Source organism: Canis lupus, chromosome 12 (genome assembly GCF_011100685.1).
Source record: "Canis lupus familiaris isolate Mischka breed German Shepherd chromosome 12, alternate assembly UU_Cfam_GSD_1.0, whole genome shotgun sequence".
NCBI lineage: Eukaryota > Metazoa > Chordata > Mammalia > Carnivora > Canidae > Canis > Canis lupus.
The window spans coordinates 64,987,068-65,007,236 of record NC_049233.1 but is presented as its reverse complement, the minus strand read 5'-3'; the positions used below and the strand labels follow the sequence as shown (position 1 = coordinate 65,007,236).

General features: G+C 38.9%; 1 protein-coding gene across 3 annotated transcripts in view; it reads right to left on the bottom strand.

The window, feature by feature from the left end:
• The window catches only part of SOBP (sine oculis binding protein homolog), a 162,231-nt gene that overhangs the window by 127,918 nt on the left and 14,144 nt on the right, over positions 1-20,169 (bottom strand). For all 3 annotated transcript variants that reach the window (XM_038554865.1, XM_038554866.1, XM_038554867.1), the window contains exon 3: positions 18,196-18,381. In XM_038554865.1, the coding sequence (XP_038410793.1) occupies positions 18,196-18,381 (186 nt within the window). The remainder of the gene's footprint in view (positions 1-18,195; positions 18,382-20,169) is intronic.

The window sequence follows — 20,169 nt, the reverse complement described above, 5'->3', positions numbered from 1 at the left end:
AAGCACAGCTTTTGAGTGGGGTCCTGAAAGATCTAGAGGGGGAGAAAGTTCAAGAAAAGGAGAGAAAGGACAGAAGGAAAGCAGGCACCAGGGAGTGGGGCTCAGGGATACCAATGAGTCCTGAAGTTGCCCCCCATTAACCAAGATTATTGCAAGAAGAGAAAAGCAGATCAGACTGGGGCCAGTCGGGCCTGAACAAGGAATCCCTTGAAGGATGTTTAGCAAGATGATGGAACAGGCTTATCCTTATTCCACAGGTAATGGGGATCTCCTGAATGTCTCTTAGTAGAGCATGACAGGATCAGAGATGTGCTGAACAATGTTACTCCAGCAGGGGGGATTGGAATTCAGAAAGACTGGAATCTCCTTCTGTGGCAAGGAGACCCAGTAAGCAACAAGAGAGCAGGTTCCATGTCTCTTTTGCCTTCATGTCTTCAGTGCCTAGCACGTAGCCATGCTTAAACTATGTTGAATAAACAGACGGATGGATGGACAGACAGATGGAAACAGAGGGAAGGAAGTGACGCTCAGAACCTATGAAGCAATGATAGAAATGAAAAGAAGACTATAGCCAATTGCCTTCACCAATTCATCTCCCTGTGTTTCAAAGAAGACCAGGGAAAAGTCCAAAGAGTTCTTTGAGAAAATGGACTGTATAGTAAAATTCAAACTGTGAATTTGCTTTCCTATCAGTGTCCCTTCTTCACATATTTTCCCAACATTCAAACAAAAAAGGAAAATAAAATGAGAGATCCCATTTTGTGACTTTAACAAAATAGTAGTTCTCTCTTGAATACCATCCTGAATCTGGAGTCTTTAATGAGACACTACTAAGCACACATGTCTACAGCTCCTCAATATTAATATGAATATCCCCCTACAATTTCCCTGATTTGCCAGTGAAGGGAATCCTTGTTAGTCTCCTGGACAATCTCACCTCCATGTCTCAGTACTCACTGTGGAGAGTCTGTTTTCCCTACATCCTTACCCTAAGAGAGTAGAATAAGAAAGGAAGGTGGTAGGACTTAAGAGTGACATTTCCCAAAACATATTCCACTAATCCCAGGAGATACTTAAATGGGTGTTATTTTTTAAAAGGCTACCATGGTCAAGTACGTATGAAAACACTGGGCTAAACAAAGTTAAATAATAGATCCTTTACTGTAAGCCTGTTGGGTTCTACCAATGTATAAGTAGGAATCCTAAAAGGAGATAGAATGTGCTATCTTTCACCAATCTGACCACACACAGAGAATCCACAAGACTGGGCTTCTAAGGAAGTCTCCCTGGGATGTGCTGCTCTACTGCCCTACATTGGCACTGAAGCATGAGCATTTCCACGTGGGTCATTCATTATCAGGCAAGTTTCTCTTTTGCCCAGAATCGGGTCCTCCACTGCCAGGAGCTTTGTCTGAACTGGGCAGAAAGACAAGGCCTACAGCCATGTGGCCAGTGCTAGGTGTGCTGACCCACACCTTCTAGTCCTCAATAAAACACAACCAGGCTAAACAAAGACATCCATGGTCCACAAAGTCCTGTGGTGTCTGCTCCATGCATCTAATAAAGAGAAGACAACACTTTTCCTGCAAAGTCCTCCAGAAAAAATAATAATAATAATAAAAGCAGAAATGAATAATACGGCAATGGGAGAGTAATATTGATCTTAACACACTGAATAATTCATGTTTACCAGGTGGTTGCCATGGGTAAGGAGCTCAAGTAAAATCGTGTCCTCCATTCTTGAGCCCAGGATCTAACTCTGTGATCAATCCAGATGCCCTAGGACAACGAGACTGCAATCATGCGTTTGCTCTCCGCTGGACCTCTCTCCTACATAGCTGAAGTCCACTCCCTGAGCCCCAGCATCTAGCCAACAGATGCACGTGTTTAGGAAGCAAGGTTAAAGAGTGTGCACCAGCAAATCCACCACTGCTGGAAAAGAAATTCCAAACCCCTACCCTGCATGGAGAGGCATCCTCTCCAAAGAAATACAAATAGCAGCATTTTGTGACTAATGGGTCAAGCAGCTTTACATAGGATGCCAGAGCAAGACAAGCATTCCCAGCACCTCCTATTTATCTGAAGGGCTCATTTCCCCTTCTGAAATCTGACTGTCCCATTAATTACAATTAATGGGCCCCACAGTGGTTGACAAAGCTCCCCAGAGGGGAAACTTTAATTGTAGACAAAGGATTCATTTATTTACTCAACTCTGTGCCAGGTACTGTACTAGAAGCTGGAAATACACTAGTGAACACAAAAGATAAGATTCCAGTCCTCAAGGAGCTTCCTATGGCTGTCCCCAGCACAAAATGTCAAGGTGCAATAGAAAAGGACCACAGAAAAGCCAGGGCTGCTCCCACAGCTCTGTCACCACTCAGAGGTCACAGGAGCCAGGTATTCTTGGTGACCACGGAGAGGGATATAAACCCCACTGGGGGGGAGCATAAGCAGCCGGTCCATCATGACTGACTAGCAGGCCAAGTCCCACCTCCTTGGCATTTGGGGCAGTCCAGGCAAGCAGGATACCATGCGGGGAGTCCCATCCTAGGGGAGGTGAATTGACAGGTTAGAGACTAGGGGAAGGGACACCTGAGTGCTGTAGGTTGAAGAGCAGGTTGAAATTCAAGTCAGTACATTGAAAAGTAGGAAGAACTTCACTTCAATCTGTTAAGAGAACCAAGGGAAACCTGCTGGAACACTGTCAACGATTTACTTCCCTCTTCACCTTCCCATCTCGAACTATTCATTGAGATTCTTGAATGAGAGTAATGAATGGTTGAGGGATGCTCTGAAGGGGTCCCCCGAGGATCTCCACTCAGGAACGTTCTGAGACATCACACACCAAAGGAGCCCAGCTATAGGAAAGGTGGAGGAAGCCACACCAAGTGGAAATCTTTCAGAGTCTTCTCTTCTCTCTACGTACTCCCTTTGGGCCATATCAGCTATGAACTCCTGTGACTACAGTTACCATCCATGAGGTGAAGATTTTCAAATCAACATAGCCACCTCTCCTGAGATATCATTTCCAACTGCATCTCAGCATCTAAACCCATCATGTCCAAAGCTGCATACACACCCCTACCTATAAGCTCTCCCTTTCCTGTGTATGCTCCCCCGACCCCCGCTTTCTGCCCCTTACCATCCATGCAGTTACATGCTAGCAGAAATCTAGCATCCTTCCTGCTTCTTTCCTCCTTCCCACCTCCCACATTCTGATTATTCACCAGGTCCTCCTAAATATTTTTACAATATACCCACATTCATTCAATTCATGCACGAATGCATTCATTCAATAAATAAATATTTACCAAATCTAATTATGTACCAGACACTGTTCTAGGTGTCCAACTTCATGGGAGTTTTCCTCTGCCCCTTCCAGTGAAGCCACCAATACCTCTTGCCCATACTACAGGAGGCTTTCTGTCTCGTTCCTGTTCAGTTCATTCCCTCCACTCTGGATATGAGAAAGTCCTCTGAAACACAAATCTGATCACTGCTCTCATCTGCTCAGCACCTTCCAGTGGCCTCTGCTGCCCTCAAGAAGGAGTTGGAACTCCTCAGCATGACCTCAATGACCAAATCAGCCTCTCAGTTTGTCCACTCTCTGGGAACTCGCTTGCTTTACTTTCCTTGAAGTTCTCTCTCTACTCTTGAGCCTTTGCATGCGCTGCTTCCTCACTCACAACCTAAAATCCTTGACGAATTCAGTCCTACTGCCCCTCCATTATCTTACCTTCAATCTCATCCTAGGAGAGCCTTCCTTGACCCCAAATCTGGTCAGATCACACAACACTCTGAACTTGATCATCACCAGACTGTATTGAGACTTCTGTTTAATGTCTGTCTCCTCCAGCAGATTGAGAGCCAGTTAAGACAGGCTCTGGTTCACTAGAATGAAATGCCTGACTTTGAACCTCAGCACAAGGAGCAAAAAAAGCAGAATCCTTACCAGGTGCACCTTGGGTTGTTGGATGCCCAAGGCGGGGGTGGGGTGGGGGTGGGGGTGGGGTTAGGAGAGGAAGCCAAGGATACCATCTTCGGTAATCACTCAGAACAAAGTTGCTTTAGTGGGAAACACCAGTGAAAAGCCCCAAAACAGAATGTGATCGTTATTTCCACTGGCCTTGGCCAAGTCCATGAACTAAGTCTTCACAACTTAACAGAAACTTTGAGAAGTCAGCATTGGGAATGTCCCTAGAATAACAAGAATTACCAACTTCACCATCACTTCTCTCTTAACCAAACTTTATTTATACCTTCAAATAACTAATAGCAAACAGTTCAGTCAGGTCTAGGCTAATCCCAGAAACACAGTCATCCTCTACAAGCAAGGAAAAATACAGCTGACATTTCCTTATTTCCTGTTAGCATCTTAGCTCCTTGGTGACCTAGGGCAGGGTTTTCTGGAATCCTATCTAGGTCATACCCCTAGTTCCAGGCTGTGTCAGGGATCAGAGGTATGTGGCTTAGAACTCATGTTAAGATGTTGTCCCCTGCTCAGAAGTGAGTTCTGGCCCTGGGTCTGCCATTAATGCAATTCAATGACCTTGAGAAGGTTGGTTAGGCTTGCCAGCCTCATTTCCTCATCTATAAAAGAAGGAATTTAACTAGATCATCTCTGAGGTCCCTTCTAACTAAAATTCTCAAATTCTAAATCTGTCAAAATAACAAGATTCTGGCTATAAAGGAGTACAGCCAGAGGATATTCTTTCTCCTTTCTCTTTTTTCTTACAGTCCTGACTTAATTTTTTCCCTTTTTATCCTTCTGTATGGCCACCACTGCTGTCCCTTGCCATTACCAGAAGAGTCTTATAAAATTCTTTAACTGATGGGACAGTTTTAGAAGTGACCCTTTCTGAGCTCTCCAATTTTGCACCACCATGAATCTGGTACCCCCTTTTTTTTTTTTTACTTCTTTATTATATATTTACGCTTCACTTTAAGGGGAAAAACACGAATGTCCATAAAAATGTTAACTTTTTATATTCTTTTTCATTAATGCCTGATCTTTCACTATGGACCTCCACATACATGATATTTTATCACAAGTTTGCCAGAAAACAGACTCTGAGACAAAGATTTGCATACAGGTGGTTTACTGGGCAGGTGATTCCAAGAAGAATGAGAGGCACAGGAAAAGAACCTAGGGACGAAGGAGAGCCAATATAATGATGTGTTACTAGGGGAAAGTGGTGTGCAACCATAAAAAATATTCTCTGGAGTTTATGAAATACACTTCATAGTTATTCACCCAGGGGACAAAAGAAGGAAGAGTTTAAACTCTCATATCCCACTGACCCAGTGTGTTAATTCCCCTATACTTCTGGTTTGCACATGTATAAGTCCAAAAGGATTTACATGATGCCCATGCTGAATGTCAGAGAAGCCCCACAGCAAGTAGCTACAGACATATGCCATAAGCGTCAGGCAAGGCCTTTTCAGAATGCACATGGCTAAGCTGTCAAAGTACCACAGCAATCACTGGATTAAGAGGTGGGGCCAAGGGGATCCAGAGAGGTGCACAAGAGGTGTCCCATACATACAGCTGTCACCACTATTGAGCCTGCTTTCTCAACCATGGCACAATTAATTCAGCCAGATAATTCCTTGTTGTGGGGCTGTCCCATGCATAGTAGGATGGTTAGCAGCATGGCTGGCCTCTACTCCTTGTATGCCAGTAACTTGCTTTCTCTACCAGTTGTGGCAACCAAAATATCTCCAGATATTGCCAAATGTCCCGTGGGAGGCAAAGCAACCACTGGTGTAAAGTATTGAATATCCTACTTCTGTCACTTCCCCAGTACCCCTTCATTTCTCTCTACTTACATCATATCAAAAGCTGCTCTCAAGTAGGCCACTATGAGAGATATTTATGTCTTACACCTGTAACTTAACTTGCAGGTCTCGTTGTGATATAGTTCACATAAACAGATAATGCCTTAATAATAACGAATGATGAGATTTTAAATAGTTGATTTAAATAGCTGACTCTGAATAGTCTATGAACAGACTAGATATAGAGGGGAGGGGGAATGCTAAAATTGTATTCTAGGGCTTTTTTGTTTAAATCGGGAGGAGTTAAAATTTAATTTTTTTTTTCTTTCAAAATCTAGGTCTCCAAGTCAAGGGCTCAATATTTTTTGAGACAAGGATTTTTTCCACTCAATAATGCACATAGATGATATACATTCAATTTCACGTTCAACTTCAAGATTCATACTCACCCATCCAAGCCCACCCAAGGAATACCAAGAAACCATGTTAATTACTGTTGATGATCATTTGGATTGTTTCCAGTTTTTACCTATTATGAATAAATGCTACTATGAAGATTCTTCTCTATGTCTTTCACTCATGCATATATATATATATTTATGCTGAGAATATATCTAGGATGGAATTACTGGATAATAGGATATGTGTATGCTCAGCATTAATAAATATTGGCAATCAGCTTTCAAGAGTGGTTATACCAATTTATACCATCACCAGCAATGCTTGAGAGTTCCAGTTGCTCCATATCCTCCCCAATACTTGGTATTGTCAGACTTTTTCATTTTAGTCGCTGTAATGTTTGTGTGCTGGTATTTCACGATGCTTTTACATTTTATTTCCCTAATGACTAATGAGATTGAACAACTTTTCATGTGTTAATAGGCCACTAGGTTATTTTCTTTGGTGAAGTGTCTGTTTATATTTTTTGCCCAATTTTCTATTAGGTTTTTTTTTTATTTATAGAGGTTCTTTATATATTATGAATACAAGTCTTCTGGGGGACATGGATTACAAACATCAGCCTAATCAGTGATTTACCTTTCATTCTTTTGAAAGATATTTTTTTAAATATTTTTTTATTTATTATTCTAGAGAGACATAAAGAGAGTATAGGAAGAGGGGGAGAGAGAGAGGGAGGAGAGTCCTAAGTGGACTCCATGCTAAGCACAGAGCCTGATGCAGGGCTTCATCTCTGAGTTGAAACCTTGAGATCAAGACCTGAGCTGAAATCAAACCAGGGGCTTACCCAACCGCACCATCCAGGTGCCCCCATTGAAAGATGTTTTTTACACAACAGAAATTCTTATCTTTAATAAAATCTATTTAATCAATCTTTTTCTCTATGGTTAGTGCTTTTTAGTATATAGTTTAAGAAATACTAGCCTACTCAAAACATAAATACATTCTCCTAGGCTTTCTTTTATAAATTCTATAAACCCTATTGTTCTGACATGTTTTGATGGACAATCCAGCTAGAACTTGTTTTTGTGAATGGTGTGAAGTAAATAATCAATATACTTTTCTTTTCCACATTTACTGACAAAACTATCCTTTCCTCACTGCCCTACTTTGTTATCTTTGTTGTTATAGACTGAATGTTTATCTCTCCAAAATTAATATTGAAGTCCTAACTCCTAATGTGATATTATTTGGAGACAGAGCTTTTTAAAATTAATTAGTGTTAGATTTCAGCCAGATAATTCCTTGAGGTCATGAGGTAGTGTCTTGATGGGATGTTTGATGGAACTAAAATCCTTCTGAGAAGAGATGGCAGAGAGCTTGCTATCTCTCTGCCACATGAGAACACACAGAGAAGGTAATCATCCACAACCCACAGATAGGTCTCACCAGATACCAAGCCTGATGATGTTGATGTTGGACTTGCATTCTCCAGAACTGTGAGAAAACAAATTTTGGTTGTTTAAGCCATGGTATTTGGTTATGGTAACCCAAGCTAATATATTTATCATAATCCAGAATCTGTTTATATTTGTTTCTGAACTCCACTTCAATGATTTATATGTATATCTTTTTATCATTATTTCATTGTCTTTTTATAGTACAACAGAAATCATTTATTATTGCTCATGGGTTCTGTGAGTCAGATACTCGGGAATAGTTTAGAGCAGTTCTGGCTCAGATCATCTCATGAAGTTACAGCTAAAATGTCTCTTGGGGCGGCAATCATCTTGAGTTGGGCTGGGGGACCCACTTCTAAGGTGGCTCAACCACATGGCTGGCAAGCTAGTGCTGGCTGTTGGTGGGAGGCCCTGTTCTTGTCCACATGAGTCCCTTCATAGGGCTGCTTGAGTTTCTTCATGCTCCTTCAAGATGGAACAATCTGAGAGAACTCGGCAAAAACTGCAATAACTTTTTATGACAGTCTCACACAAGTCAGTCACACAAACCAGCCCTGATTCAATGTAGGAAAAAACTACCAGGAGACCAGGGCCATTTTGGAAGCTGGCTTCTATAATTTCATTTATCTGAAGTCCCAAAATAGGCAGTAATAAACTATATTGCTAATGGGGAGCATCCTTGGGTGTTAAAACTATAGAAAAAAATAAGGCAATGATTACCACAAAAGTGATTACCTCTTGAATGGAAGTCGTGAGTGGACAAGGATCATTATTTGTGAAAAAATACACTTATATTTTATGCGTTTTTCCAAAAGGTAATGTATTTCATAATTGCAGAAGAGGTCCTTTAAAGAAAATTAAGCCAAAAGAGAATTGACATGAGAAACACAAAGTGTTCTTTTCTCTCTTATGCCTCAAACATAGATCTAGCTTATTTAAAGTATGTTCAAAAGAAGAATAATAGCAATAGTAGAATTAACACTAATAATATAAAATTATTTAATTATTAATTATTCTAGTCTTACAATAACTGTTGAGATTTGGTAGTAGAAGTCTTCCCTTTTTTTTCTTCAAGATTTTCCTGGTTATTCTTGCCCCTTTGCATTTCCATGTAAATTAAAGATGCTGCTTTTAAATTTCCACAAAATTTTATGCTGGGATTTTTTATCAGAATTGAATATATAGATCAATTTAGGAAGAATTTGCATTTTTAAGAATATTTAGTCTGCAATCCATAAACATGGTGTGTCCCTCCATTGATTTAGGTCTTCTGTTATCTCTCTCAGCAATATTTATAGTTACCTATATAACAATCTTGCATATATTTTGTTAGATTTTTTCCTCTGGGTATTTGATGACTTGATGCTATTTTAAATAATATTTTTAAGGTTTTTAAATATATTTGTGACTAGTATATAGAGATATAATGGATTTGGGGGTATTGCCTATGTTTAGAGACCTTGATAAATGTACTCATTAATTATAACAGTTCACCTGTACATTGATGGAGAAGGGGTGGTTATAAACAAAATGCCATTTCTACATTTCAAAACTTTTACTTTTTGTTGCCTTTTCTTGCCTTATTACATTACCTATGAATTCTAGTACAAAATTAAATAGAAGTGGTGACAGTGGTCATCTTTATCTCATTCCTGATCTCAAGGTAAGCTTTCAGTATTTCACAATTAAGTACAATGTTTGCTGTAGATTCTTTGTGGATAGTTTTTGTCATATTAAGGAAACGCCATTCTGTTCCTATTTTGCCAAGAGTTTGTATTATTGTATTAAATTTTATCAAATTATGTTTCTGCATCTATTGAGAATATAGTATGAGGTTTTATTTTATTCTGTTAGTGTGGTTAATTATATTGAATGATTTTTTAAACTTAAATCAACCTTGCATTCCTAGAAAAAAATCCAAATTAGACATCATATATTATCCTTTTGTATACATCACTGGATTTTGTTTGGTATGATTTTTTTTGAGGGTTTTTTTTTTAATTTTTTTTTATTTTTATTTATGATAGAGAGAGAGAGAGAGGCAGAGACACAGGCAGAGGGAGAAGCAGGCTCCATGCACCGGGAGCCCGATGTGGGATTCGATCCCGGGTCTCCAGGATCGCGCCCTGGGCCAAAGGCAGGCGCCAAACCACTGCGCCACCCAGGGATCCCTTGAGGGTTTTTAATAAGTGTTCATGATGAACAGAAGTTTTCCATTTTAATGTAACTCAATCACATTAAATTATCATTTTCTTTACTTCTAATTCCCTTGTCATGTCATGGGATCAAAGTCATGCTGGGATCATAAAATGAGTGAAAGTGTTTATTTTTATTTTTATTTTTATTTTTTCTATTCTGTATTAGAGTTTCTCTATGTTTAGTTTTATTTTTTCCTTAAATTTTTGGTAGAACCTGCCAATGAAGCTTTCACTGTCTAGAATATTCTTTGTAGAAAGGATTATATCCTTTTTTTGTAGAAAGGACTTAACTATTTAATTTCTTTTTTAAAAGATCTTATTTATTTATTGAGAGACAGCACATGAGCAGGGGGAGGAGGAGAGGGAGAGAGAATCTCAAGCAGGCTCCACACTGTGTGCAGAGCCCAATGTGGGTCTTGAGCTCAGGCCCCTGAGATGGTGACCTAAGCCAAAATCAAGAGTCAGATTCAACCAACTCAGCCACCCAGGCACTTGTTTAATTACTTTAATAGATGTAGCACTACTCAAGTTTTCTATTTCTTCTTGTGCCTGTTTTGATAAATTAAACTGAACATAATGTGACTTCTCTTTTGCAGAAATTCTGAGAATTACTTCCAGTGATCATTACTTATGTGTAACATCAAAATTACTAGGTCTAATGACATATGGGTGATCTAGTCTTTTCGTTTACTCACATTTCACATTATTTTCTACCAGTTTTTCTACTTAAATCTATTATTTCAAGTCACTCTTCCAACATAAAAAATTAACAATCACTGATAGTTGTCTAAGTGGCATAAATTTTCCATGAGACTTTTGGCTGCCATAATTACACATATAAGTGAGTCTTCTTTAAATATGTTCAATCAACTAACAAGTACATATTATGGCATATTAAAATAGACTCTCAAATCACAAAATCAGGTGGTAAATTCACTATACAAGTCACAAAATCAAGACTTTATAAATGTAGAGTAATTACAGATTACCTAAGCTAATTACATCATTATTAAGACAAGGAAACTGAGGCACAGAGAAGCAAAGTGACTTATTTACATGGCCAGTAAATAGCAAAGCTGGCATTAACAACTCAGGTTTCCTGATTCTTGCTCTGGTAATGTTTCTACCACATCATGCTACCATTCAAACCACACATTTGAGGGGTGCCTTGGTGGCTCAGTTGGTGAAGTATCTGACTCTTGATTTTAGCTCAGGTCATGATCTCAGGGTCACAAGATCAAGCCCCACATTGGGCTCTACACTCAGTGGGGAGTCTGCTTGAGATCCATTCTCTCCCTCTCCCTCTGCTCCTTCCACCAAATAAAGAAATCTTTAAAAACACACACACATTTGATTTGGCATTAAGAATGCTTGAACATACACAGGAATATTACTCAGCCATAAAAAAGAATGAAATATTGCCATTCACAACGTGAGGGAATCATGCTAAGTGCAATAAGTCAGATAGAGAAAGATAAATACCAAATTATTTCACTTACATGTGGAATCTAAAAAAAAAAAAAAATGAACAAACAAATAACAGCAAAAGAAACAGACTCAAAAAGATAGAGAACAAACTGGTAGTTGCCAGAGGGGAGGGAAGTAGGCAATGGACAAAATAGGTGAAGGGGATTAATAGGAACAAACTTCTAGCTATAAAATAAATCAGTGTGGGGATGAGAAGTACAACACTGGGACTATAGTCAATAATACTGTAATAATTTTGTGTGGTGACAGATGGTTACTACAAAAAAAAAAAAAAAAAGAATGACTGAACATACTGAAATGTGACTCTCACCTTTTCAAGAACCCTCAATTTTACAAAGAAAGTTAAAACAGGGCCCATATCATAGTAGGTGATATTTTTAGACTTCATTTTGTATCTTTTGTGAATCACCTTGAATTCCAAACAGCTATCTTCTGGCCTATGTTGTTTTAGATGCCATTTCTCTTCAACTGTGTAAATATAACAGTTCCTGACTATCTCCCTATGGACCTTCTGCTACTCCACGACCCTTCTACTGCCACCATGCAGCCTTCAAATGCTGCTAAAATTCCTTCCAAAGTCAAAGTGGAATGATGTGTTGATTATACTGAGGACACTGTAAGTTCCTGGTGGCCAGGGATGATGATATATATATTTTTACCTAGCATAATGTGAAAAACATTCAGTAAACACATAGTTGACTGACATAGGTTTTTGGGTAATCCAGTGGCTATGAATAGGGGTTAAGGAGACATGCCTAAGTTCAAATGTCACTCCTACCACTCATTACCTGTGTGACCTCAGGCAAGTTGCTCTGGGTCTCAGTTTCCTCATCTGTAAAACAAGGTTAATAATAGCATCCACACAGAGTTGTTCCGAAAATTAAATGAGATAATAATCTATTAGCACAATGTCTGGCCCATAATAAGTGCTCAAAAAGTATTAGCTATGATGAGATTATATCATTACTATTATTAACTATTCCTATTCCTGCCATTCACCATAATTCCTCCTGTCCTTGTTCTAAGTGAATTGGAAAATTCTCCAAATCTGAGGGTTCGGTGAACATCTTTTTTTTTTTTTTTTTTTTTGAGAAATATATCTGCTGCATAAATAGTAAATCATCCAAATCCCATTAACTCTGGGTAATTTTATTTAATAATCATATTTTAAAAGTTGGACAAATAAATAAATGGCAGAGCAATTTTGATTAAATCCTGTTTTCTCAGTGGCTATTTGGAATACATCATTCATATGCAAGCCCCAAGAATATTGAATAACAGATAAAATAAATAATGATCATAATGCAAACCACATTCTGATTCCCACTTCCCTGCAAGTGCAACTCCATATAAGAATTATAAGAGCCAAAAAGTAACATGCTTATTAACTATGGGTTGCTCTGCTATATACATAGGGCTTAGCAGATCACGTGAATGTTTCCATATTCTCAGTTAAGCTAATGGTTCCTTGGAGCCCAGTTCTTATAACCCCCTAAGAATTTTAAGATTTGCCTGAAAAAATATATCATATTTCCATGACTATGACTGAACACAAATTTGGAAAGCTCACTCAAAGCAAACCATCCTGGAAGACAGGAAATGGTCATTGTTTTCAAAGAAAGTCAAGACGTTCCTGCACACAGGGAATCAAGCTCTTATGAGCTTGATCTCCTTTCCCTCCACAAAAACCTGTGTATGCTGTGGGGACAGACCCTAGCTTTCACCTTGGGTAGTGGGGAATAAAAATAAGGCCACTTACCGCTTGAGGTTAAAAACAACAACAACAACAACAAAAAAAAAAAAAAAACATTTTATTCAAAACTGCCACATAAATGCATAATTCCCTCCTTTTTGTATATTTAATTTCATTTTACAGTATTCAGCGATTTAGAGGGATTCTGGACCTGTAATAGGCAAGTTGTAAGCCTCTGAAAGGCTAATAAGAAGACTCATTTAAAATGTCATTTCCTAGATGCACAGTGTTTTCTGCAGCCAGGCTCCGTGCAACTTTCACTAGGAAAAGTTGCTGCATTTCATCTTTTCCTCATGAACAAAAATAATTACACCAATAGTTTCATTGATTTTTTTTTTTTTTAATTCTTAGGAGCAAATTGTCATGCAGCCAGTTGGAGACTAGGAGATAAAAATCCTGGCTCAAGTCCTAACTGGCTACTTTAACCAGAAGGAGAGACAAGGGTAGGGAGAAGCAAGCCTGCGCAACCACTGCAGAGGTCTGGTCAGTGAGGCTTAGTGCTATTCCATTTGTAAAGCAGTGAAGACCAATATAAAGTCTTTGTTTAAAAAAAAAAATCTGTATTTAAAATCCATTTTGAATGGCTTTCCTTCCATAGGCAAACTAGCGGAGGAGCAGGGTAGGCACAAGTATTTTGATGGAGGCTCACTACGGCATGGCCTTTACGATCCACGCTGGAAGTCCTTGACTAGCACAACCCTCTCTGAATGAAGTCCTGAAGGGCTGAACCTATATTAAAATCTCTAATGTAAGAAGAGTTACAGCAAGGTTACAATATAATTAACCTGAGTTATCTTTCAAAACTCTTGCTGATATATATTCTGCTACTTCAGACTATGCTCATGCTGTGATTTTTTTTAAATTAGCCAAGAAGAAGGCTTTCCTATTCATTCAAACTAAAAGGATAAAGGAATGTTTGCATAAAAAGAAAAAGTTGGTCAGTACTTTCTATTATTTTCTTATTCTTTTCACATTTTTTTTAATGGTGGCTCTATCTGGCAAAGCTTTATTCTGTCCACTTCCTGGTCTGCAGAAAAGTCTGCTAGTCTTATTTAAAGATCATGGTGATTCCCTTCACTGCTTGGAGGAAAAAAAAAAAAGGCAAAATCAGGGCTATTATCCCATGTTTATAACAAGTCTATTACCATAGTAACGACTGTGATGTCACAAACCCTACACCAAGGGCCAAATTCTGTCTCTGATGGGGGAAGGGCAGCTTAGCCTTGGAAAGCAGACAAAATTGTGCACAAATATGTGTGGCCAGAGCAGGAACAATGCTTGTGGTAATCACCAAAGCACAGGGAGCTCCCCTTCTCTGAAGAAAAGCGGGGGAGCGGAACAGAAAAGCAATTCCCCAGGCCCAGAAATAAGCTACACCCACACTTCTGTATGCAGCTGTGCAAAAGGAGAGTAGAAATCCAAGCAAGTGTGGTGTCACCATGTTCCCAATCACAAGTATTCCACTGGGCCCACTGGCTGCCAAACGTGGATGGGATCCAGTGGTGAGCCCGCCCAAGCACATGAAACATACTCTGGAACTAGTGCCCAACCAGATGGAGCGCTCTGGAACCTCAGAGGAGAAGCAACTTGCCTTATGATGGCACACATTTTAAAACCAGGCTGGGGTTTTACTCCTACTAGGTCATCCCAGTTCACAGAACCATAGATTCTCAGGTTCAGAAAACTCATCAAGTGTCCCAAAAGATGTGGACTTTAAAAAAATAACCTTTTACAGGAACACGTTGTATCCCCTGTCACTGGGGAATCTGAAGTAGCAGACTAATAAGGGCTCTTCCGATATAGTCTAAGGAAATTTTGTACAAATATGCTGGAAAACCAACTTCATATTAAAAAGAATATTGAATCAGGAGTCAGGTACTCGTATTGGCTCAAGTACTTAGAAGTCATCTGACCTTGAAAAAGCCATTTAACCTATCTGACCTTCCGTTTTTTCATCTAACCATATCTGGGCATGCTATTTCCCAGGGTTATTGTGAAGATCCAATCAAATAAAATAAAGAATGTGAATGCACTTCATAAACTATGAAGGATTTAATACAAACATAAGGTATTATTATTGGCATTGTCACATAGCCAGTTTACAGTAGAACTGGAATAACTTAAATGCTAACAGTTATTTTCTTTCCAGGAATTCATAGATACATATGATCCCCATTTTCCCCACCTCAAGAGGTAGACAGTTGTATGATACAATCAGTTCTAAATTATTCAGGGGCTAAGTATCGAGGGGCCTTTTACTTCTAGCCATTGTATCATTTACTAGTTTCCCTCAAGAATGCCATGTTAACGTACTCATAGCTATAAAATTGACAGATAATGTGCCTCAACTCAGTTACCCAGAATAACAACTCTGGTAAAAGTTTTAACAAAAGGAGGAATTGAAATGATTAATTAGATGAAAGTTTTGGGGTAATCTATGGGCCTCTCATTCATGGATAATTACTCACACCACTGTCAGTAAAGCTACAGTCAAACTCTGACAGGTTAGGACTAACCCTGCCAAGATGCTAGCATTTTCTCAGTGAACAACAAAGTGGCCCCTACTGTCTTATGTATGTGCGGTAGGAATTTGAATATCAGCCATTCATTCAATTTTCAACAAATGTTATTGGAGCACCTATCTTGTGTCCAAAGTCTCCACATACCCTGAAGACCTCACTCTCTTCCATGTTGCTGTCCCTAATGATATTACACAGAGCACCTTGGCAAAGCTCATGGCCTGACTCTCAGAAACTCTATGCAACTTCCTAGTATCATGCGACCTTTGCCAATCTTACCCTAGTGCAAAAATCAGCAACGTAGAGTCCTGGGGCCAAACCGTCCCTGCTGCCTTTTTTGTAAATGAAGTTTTATTAGAATATAGCCACACCCATTTGTTTATGTATTATCTATGGCTGCTTTCCTGTGACAACAGCAGCATTCAGTAGTTCTGATGGAGACAGCACAGCCCAAAAGCCTAAACTACTACCTGGCCCTTTTTAGGAAAAGTTCGCAGACTCCTACATTAATTAATATGACTAAATGAAAATTCATCTCTCCTGTGTTTCTGCTTAGGGATTAATGGAGAAAACTTTCTGAAATTGGAGATCCTTTCTGTATCTTTGTCTTGTCATATAGAACCTTGGAGAAGCATAAAGTCAAAGTCTAGAGCAGATACAGAAAATTAAATATGTCCTTCCCTACATTTTGTTTTCAACAGATGAGTGTTTGGAGTTCCATAAAGACAGCATAAAACCACTGGTGTTCGGTTACTCTGGCTTCTAATTCCTCCAAGTTCCTATGTCTAAGACTTCCAAAGCTCAATTTTTGGCCTGTATTCCTTTGCATATTTATTTCCTGATCTGATGTGGAATTAGAGTTAAATGGGAGCTGTGTGCTTGAATTCCACGTGGCTGGCTCAGCAGGAAACTCCAGGGCAGGTTTTTTGGCATGCCAAACTCATGTTAGCCTCAGCTATGCTAATTTCTAAAGCTGTTTGCTTTGCTCAAATAAATCTTAGAGGGGAATTTGCATTTGGATGCACACCTTTTTATGCACAAATTATGTGCATGATAATTCTAGGGCATACTAAGGACTGGAAAAAAAATGAGGCATGGTGTTTACTGAATGGCTTTAGTGTGGGAGGCACTAAGCTAGGTGCTTTACATATATTTTCTCATCTCATGGCCACAGCAATCCCATAAGATGGAATTGTGATCCCTTTTACAGATGGAGAAACTGAGAAGAGAGCTTATATAACGTATCCATGTTCACAGCACTTTGTAAGTGACAAAGCCTAGATTTGAGCCCAATCTAAATCTGTCTAAATCTGAAGCCAATGTTCTTTCCACTTAGACTTACTACCTTAACAATCCCCTTTATCATCACCACTCACCCAAGCCACTGGACACACATTAGAGTATGAACCCTACATTTACAAAATTAGTCACCTTCCTCTTCCCAGTGGCCTATGCAAAGTATGCCTATGGCCCTTGGAAGATACATCTGGGTCCCTCTGCATCACAAGACAATCAACCAAAGGAGAACAGGGGCATTAAAAAGGCAAACTTTATGTGATACACAAATTATATTAGTAATTAGCAGACAAACATAATTTCAAGTGATTTTGATGGTAAATGGATTTTAACGACATATCTGAGGACCTCAAGACAAAAGGATGCTTGTACTACTAAAATGCAGTAGGTTGAGCAAGAGAATGTACCCATACTATGAAGAAAAATGTTAGTAACACTTAAGATATGGTGTAAATATATCTATAGCATAAGCCCAGGAATTGACATCTACAAATAACTTCGCTGGTTATGGAAACATAACCACACACCTACCTCCCCTCACCAAAAATAGAAACATTCCCTTTGGTAAGTTATAGTAAGTATTGCCATCAAAACTCACTGTTTATCATTGTTCAACTCAACATACAGAAAAATAACCAGTGTAGCAATGAAGCATTCTTGCATAATTCCAACACTTCATAGCAAGCCAGGTACAATATTATTGAACTTCTTTCTCTGTATGGAACACAGCTATACCCTAGCTCACACTATCACATTATGCTCAGCCCACTGCCAACCAGCTTCATACACTGCCATCTGATTTTCTGGAAATATTAAAGAACTGATTACATTTGCATGCAAGTGAAATTCAGACATCCATTTTTCTTTAAAGCTCTCAAAGAGAGTTTTCCAGGAATTAGAAAGAACTCTGTGGTAGAGGTGGATAATCTAGGTTATTTCTAAGAAGGGCAGCCCGCTCAGGAGACCTGGCCCTCACAACACCGCCACACAGTTCAATCTGTTGCCATATAAAATTATTTCATTTAAAAAAAAAATTCTTAACATACGATTTCAGAGAAGGAAAATAACTTTTTTTGTAGGCAGTGGTAGGAAAAATTCATTCAGTTGGAAGTAGATTGGAGACTTTGCCTAAGTCTGCCTGACAGAGTAATACTACTTTAAATAACACATGCACTAACATCTCTTGTCTACAAAGTTCCTAAAACAGTCTTTTCCAAAGTTAACTTGAACATTTAATAATTCTTTATAAGATAATTACAACTTTCTATGAATAGTTCTCATTGGAAACCCCAGTAGCGACTTACCTGCTGGTGGCTTTATGAAAGGTGGAGGAATTAAAGGTACTATAATGGGCACATTGCCATGATCCTTGGACCCTGCAGGTGAGTCACTGAGTCCATTTCCTGTGGCAAGCCCTGAATAGCCTGTGCTTATATTGTATGGTGAGATAACACTGTCCTCAGGTAATTTTGGTTTTGGCAAAGAATTTTCTGTAAAAGAAAAAAAAAATCACATTCAATACTACAAAAGGACTTGATTTCCTCAAGACCACATTTTCTCAAGTAAAACGGCTATGTAACAAAACAAATTTTTCCTTGCAAATCTTAAAACACTTTACCAGAACTCCACAGACCATCCTGGACCTTTCCAGTCTTGTTACCATAAATTTCCAGTGGGCTCCTTTATAATTTGTTCCACTATATAGCTAACATCTCAATTGTATCATGGTGATGAATCTTAGCACTGTGAAAGCCCATAGAAAATTGAGAGGCAATTAACCTTTTCCGTGTACAAAGTGATATATAGCACAGGCATCACCCTCTGGCTACAAGGCAGGGGGGGAGCTAAAAGCATGCCTCTCCAGCCCTATAACTAGGTCCCACTGTATTAAAAAGTTTGGTCATAATATAATCAAAAGAACCAATGAGAAAGAAGCAGATTATTAGAAAGAAAACTTCGTTCCACAGGGTAAACTCCTTAAATTAACCCATTAATATCCATTAAATATTAACAAAAATGGAAATAAAGAAAACTTACAATGATAGGAACTTTGTGAATTTTATCCTTGCATGTGAATCACTTAAAAAAAAAATTCAACCATGGAAAACAACTTTTTCCCTCTAGTAGCATATCCTGGCACTCTCTCCATGTTCCCCAGAGGCAAAGATTATTACCTAGACCAAGTATTATACGAGCTATTAGTTTATAGAATATAAACTCATGACTTGCATTTTTCATTTACAATGAAACTGATGATACTATCTCTGTAACATGATGTGTACAATTTCATAGAGGGCTTAACATGAAATTTGTCACGTACGTTCAATTCCACAGGCCTGAAGGACAGCTCATTTACATTTTGTTGCTTGGCATAAAAGAAGGAAAGGCACTATCTTAGAGACTGGGAATAAAATGCACAAGCGGGTAGTTTATGCCAACAGATTTTGAATGCAGTGCAAATACTCATCAAATTGCCAATGACAATGCACAATGAATTTTACCATTTTACTGAAGTTCGCCAAATGGATTGCTTCTTTACAATACTCTTTTTCTTTGACGAACAAACTCTCCAAATTTAGGTTCATAAACTCAGAATCCATATCAACACCCACCAATGGTTCTAGGCTTCCCTCATGAGATATCTGACACTGCTCTTTGCTGATAGAATCAGTGTTAATTCCACTTTGTCAAGTCTCTAATTTCTACTCTTTAGCTGGACTCTGATGAAAATTCTTATAAAATAATGTAGGATCCAATCATGCACTAGTCCCTTACTCCTCCTACCCTTACCTAAGGCTGGGGGGCAGGAGGGACTTTGAACACAAAACAGAAATAGGGCTTTCCTTTAGAATTCCCACCAAAAAAGGAGGAAGGGGGGATTACCAAACTAATCACAATTCTCTTTTACAGTCTAAAAATCCAAACCCAGTGTTTCACTTAATAGAATGCACCAGTCCCCAACAACTAATGTGTCAAAGACTCCAGGAAACGAGGAGAAGACCTTGGCAAACACTGTCCCTTTCTATAAATCTGTGGGTAGGACCGTAACCCCTAAGGTCCCTAGCCCTTGCTAGCTAGCTCTCCCATTGCTGGAAAGAGATTAAGCTGTGTCTATTTTTGTTTTATGTTGTGCTCTTATATTCCGTGGAATTCTGCCTATGGGAAAGCACTACTGGGGATGTACATTTAAATCAACCATTGGCATAATCAACAAAATGAGCCCCAAAGCAACTCAATTCTGGCAGGTTGAGATAGTTAATCCTTCTTTGCATGAACAA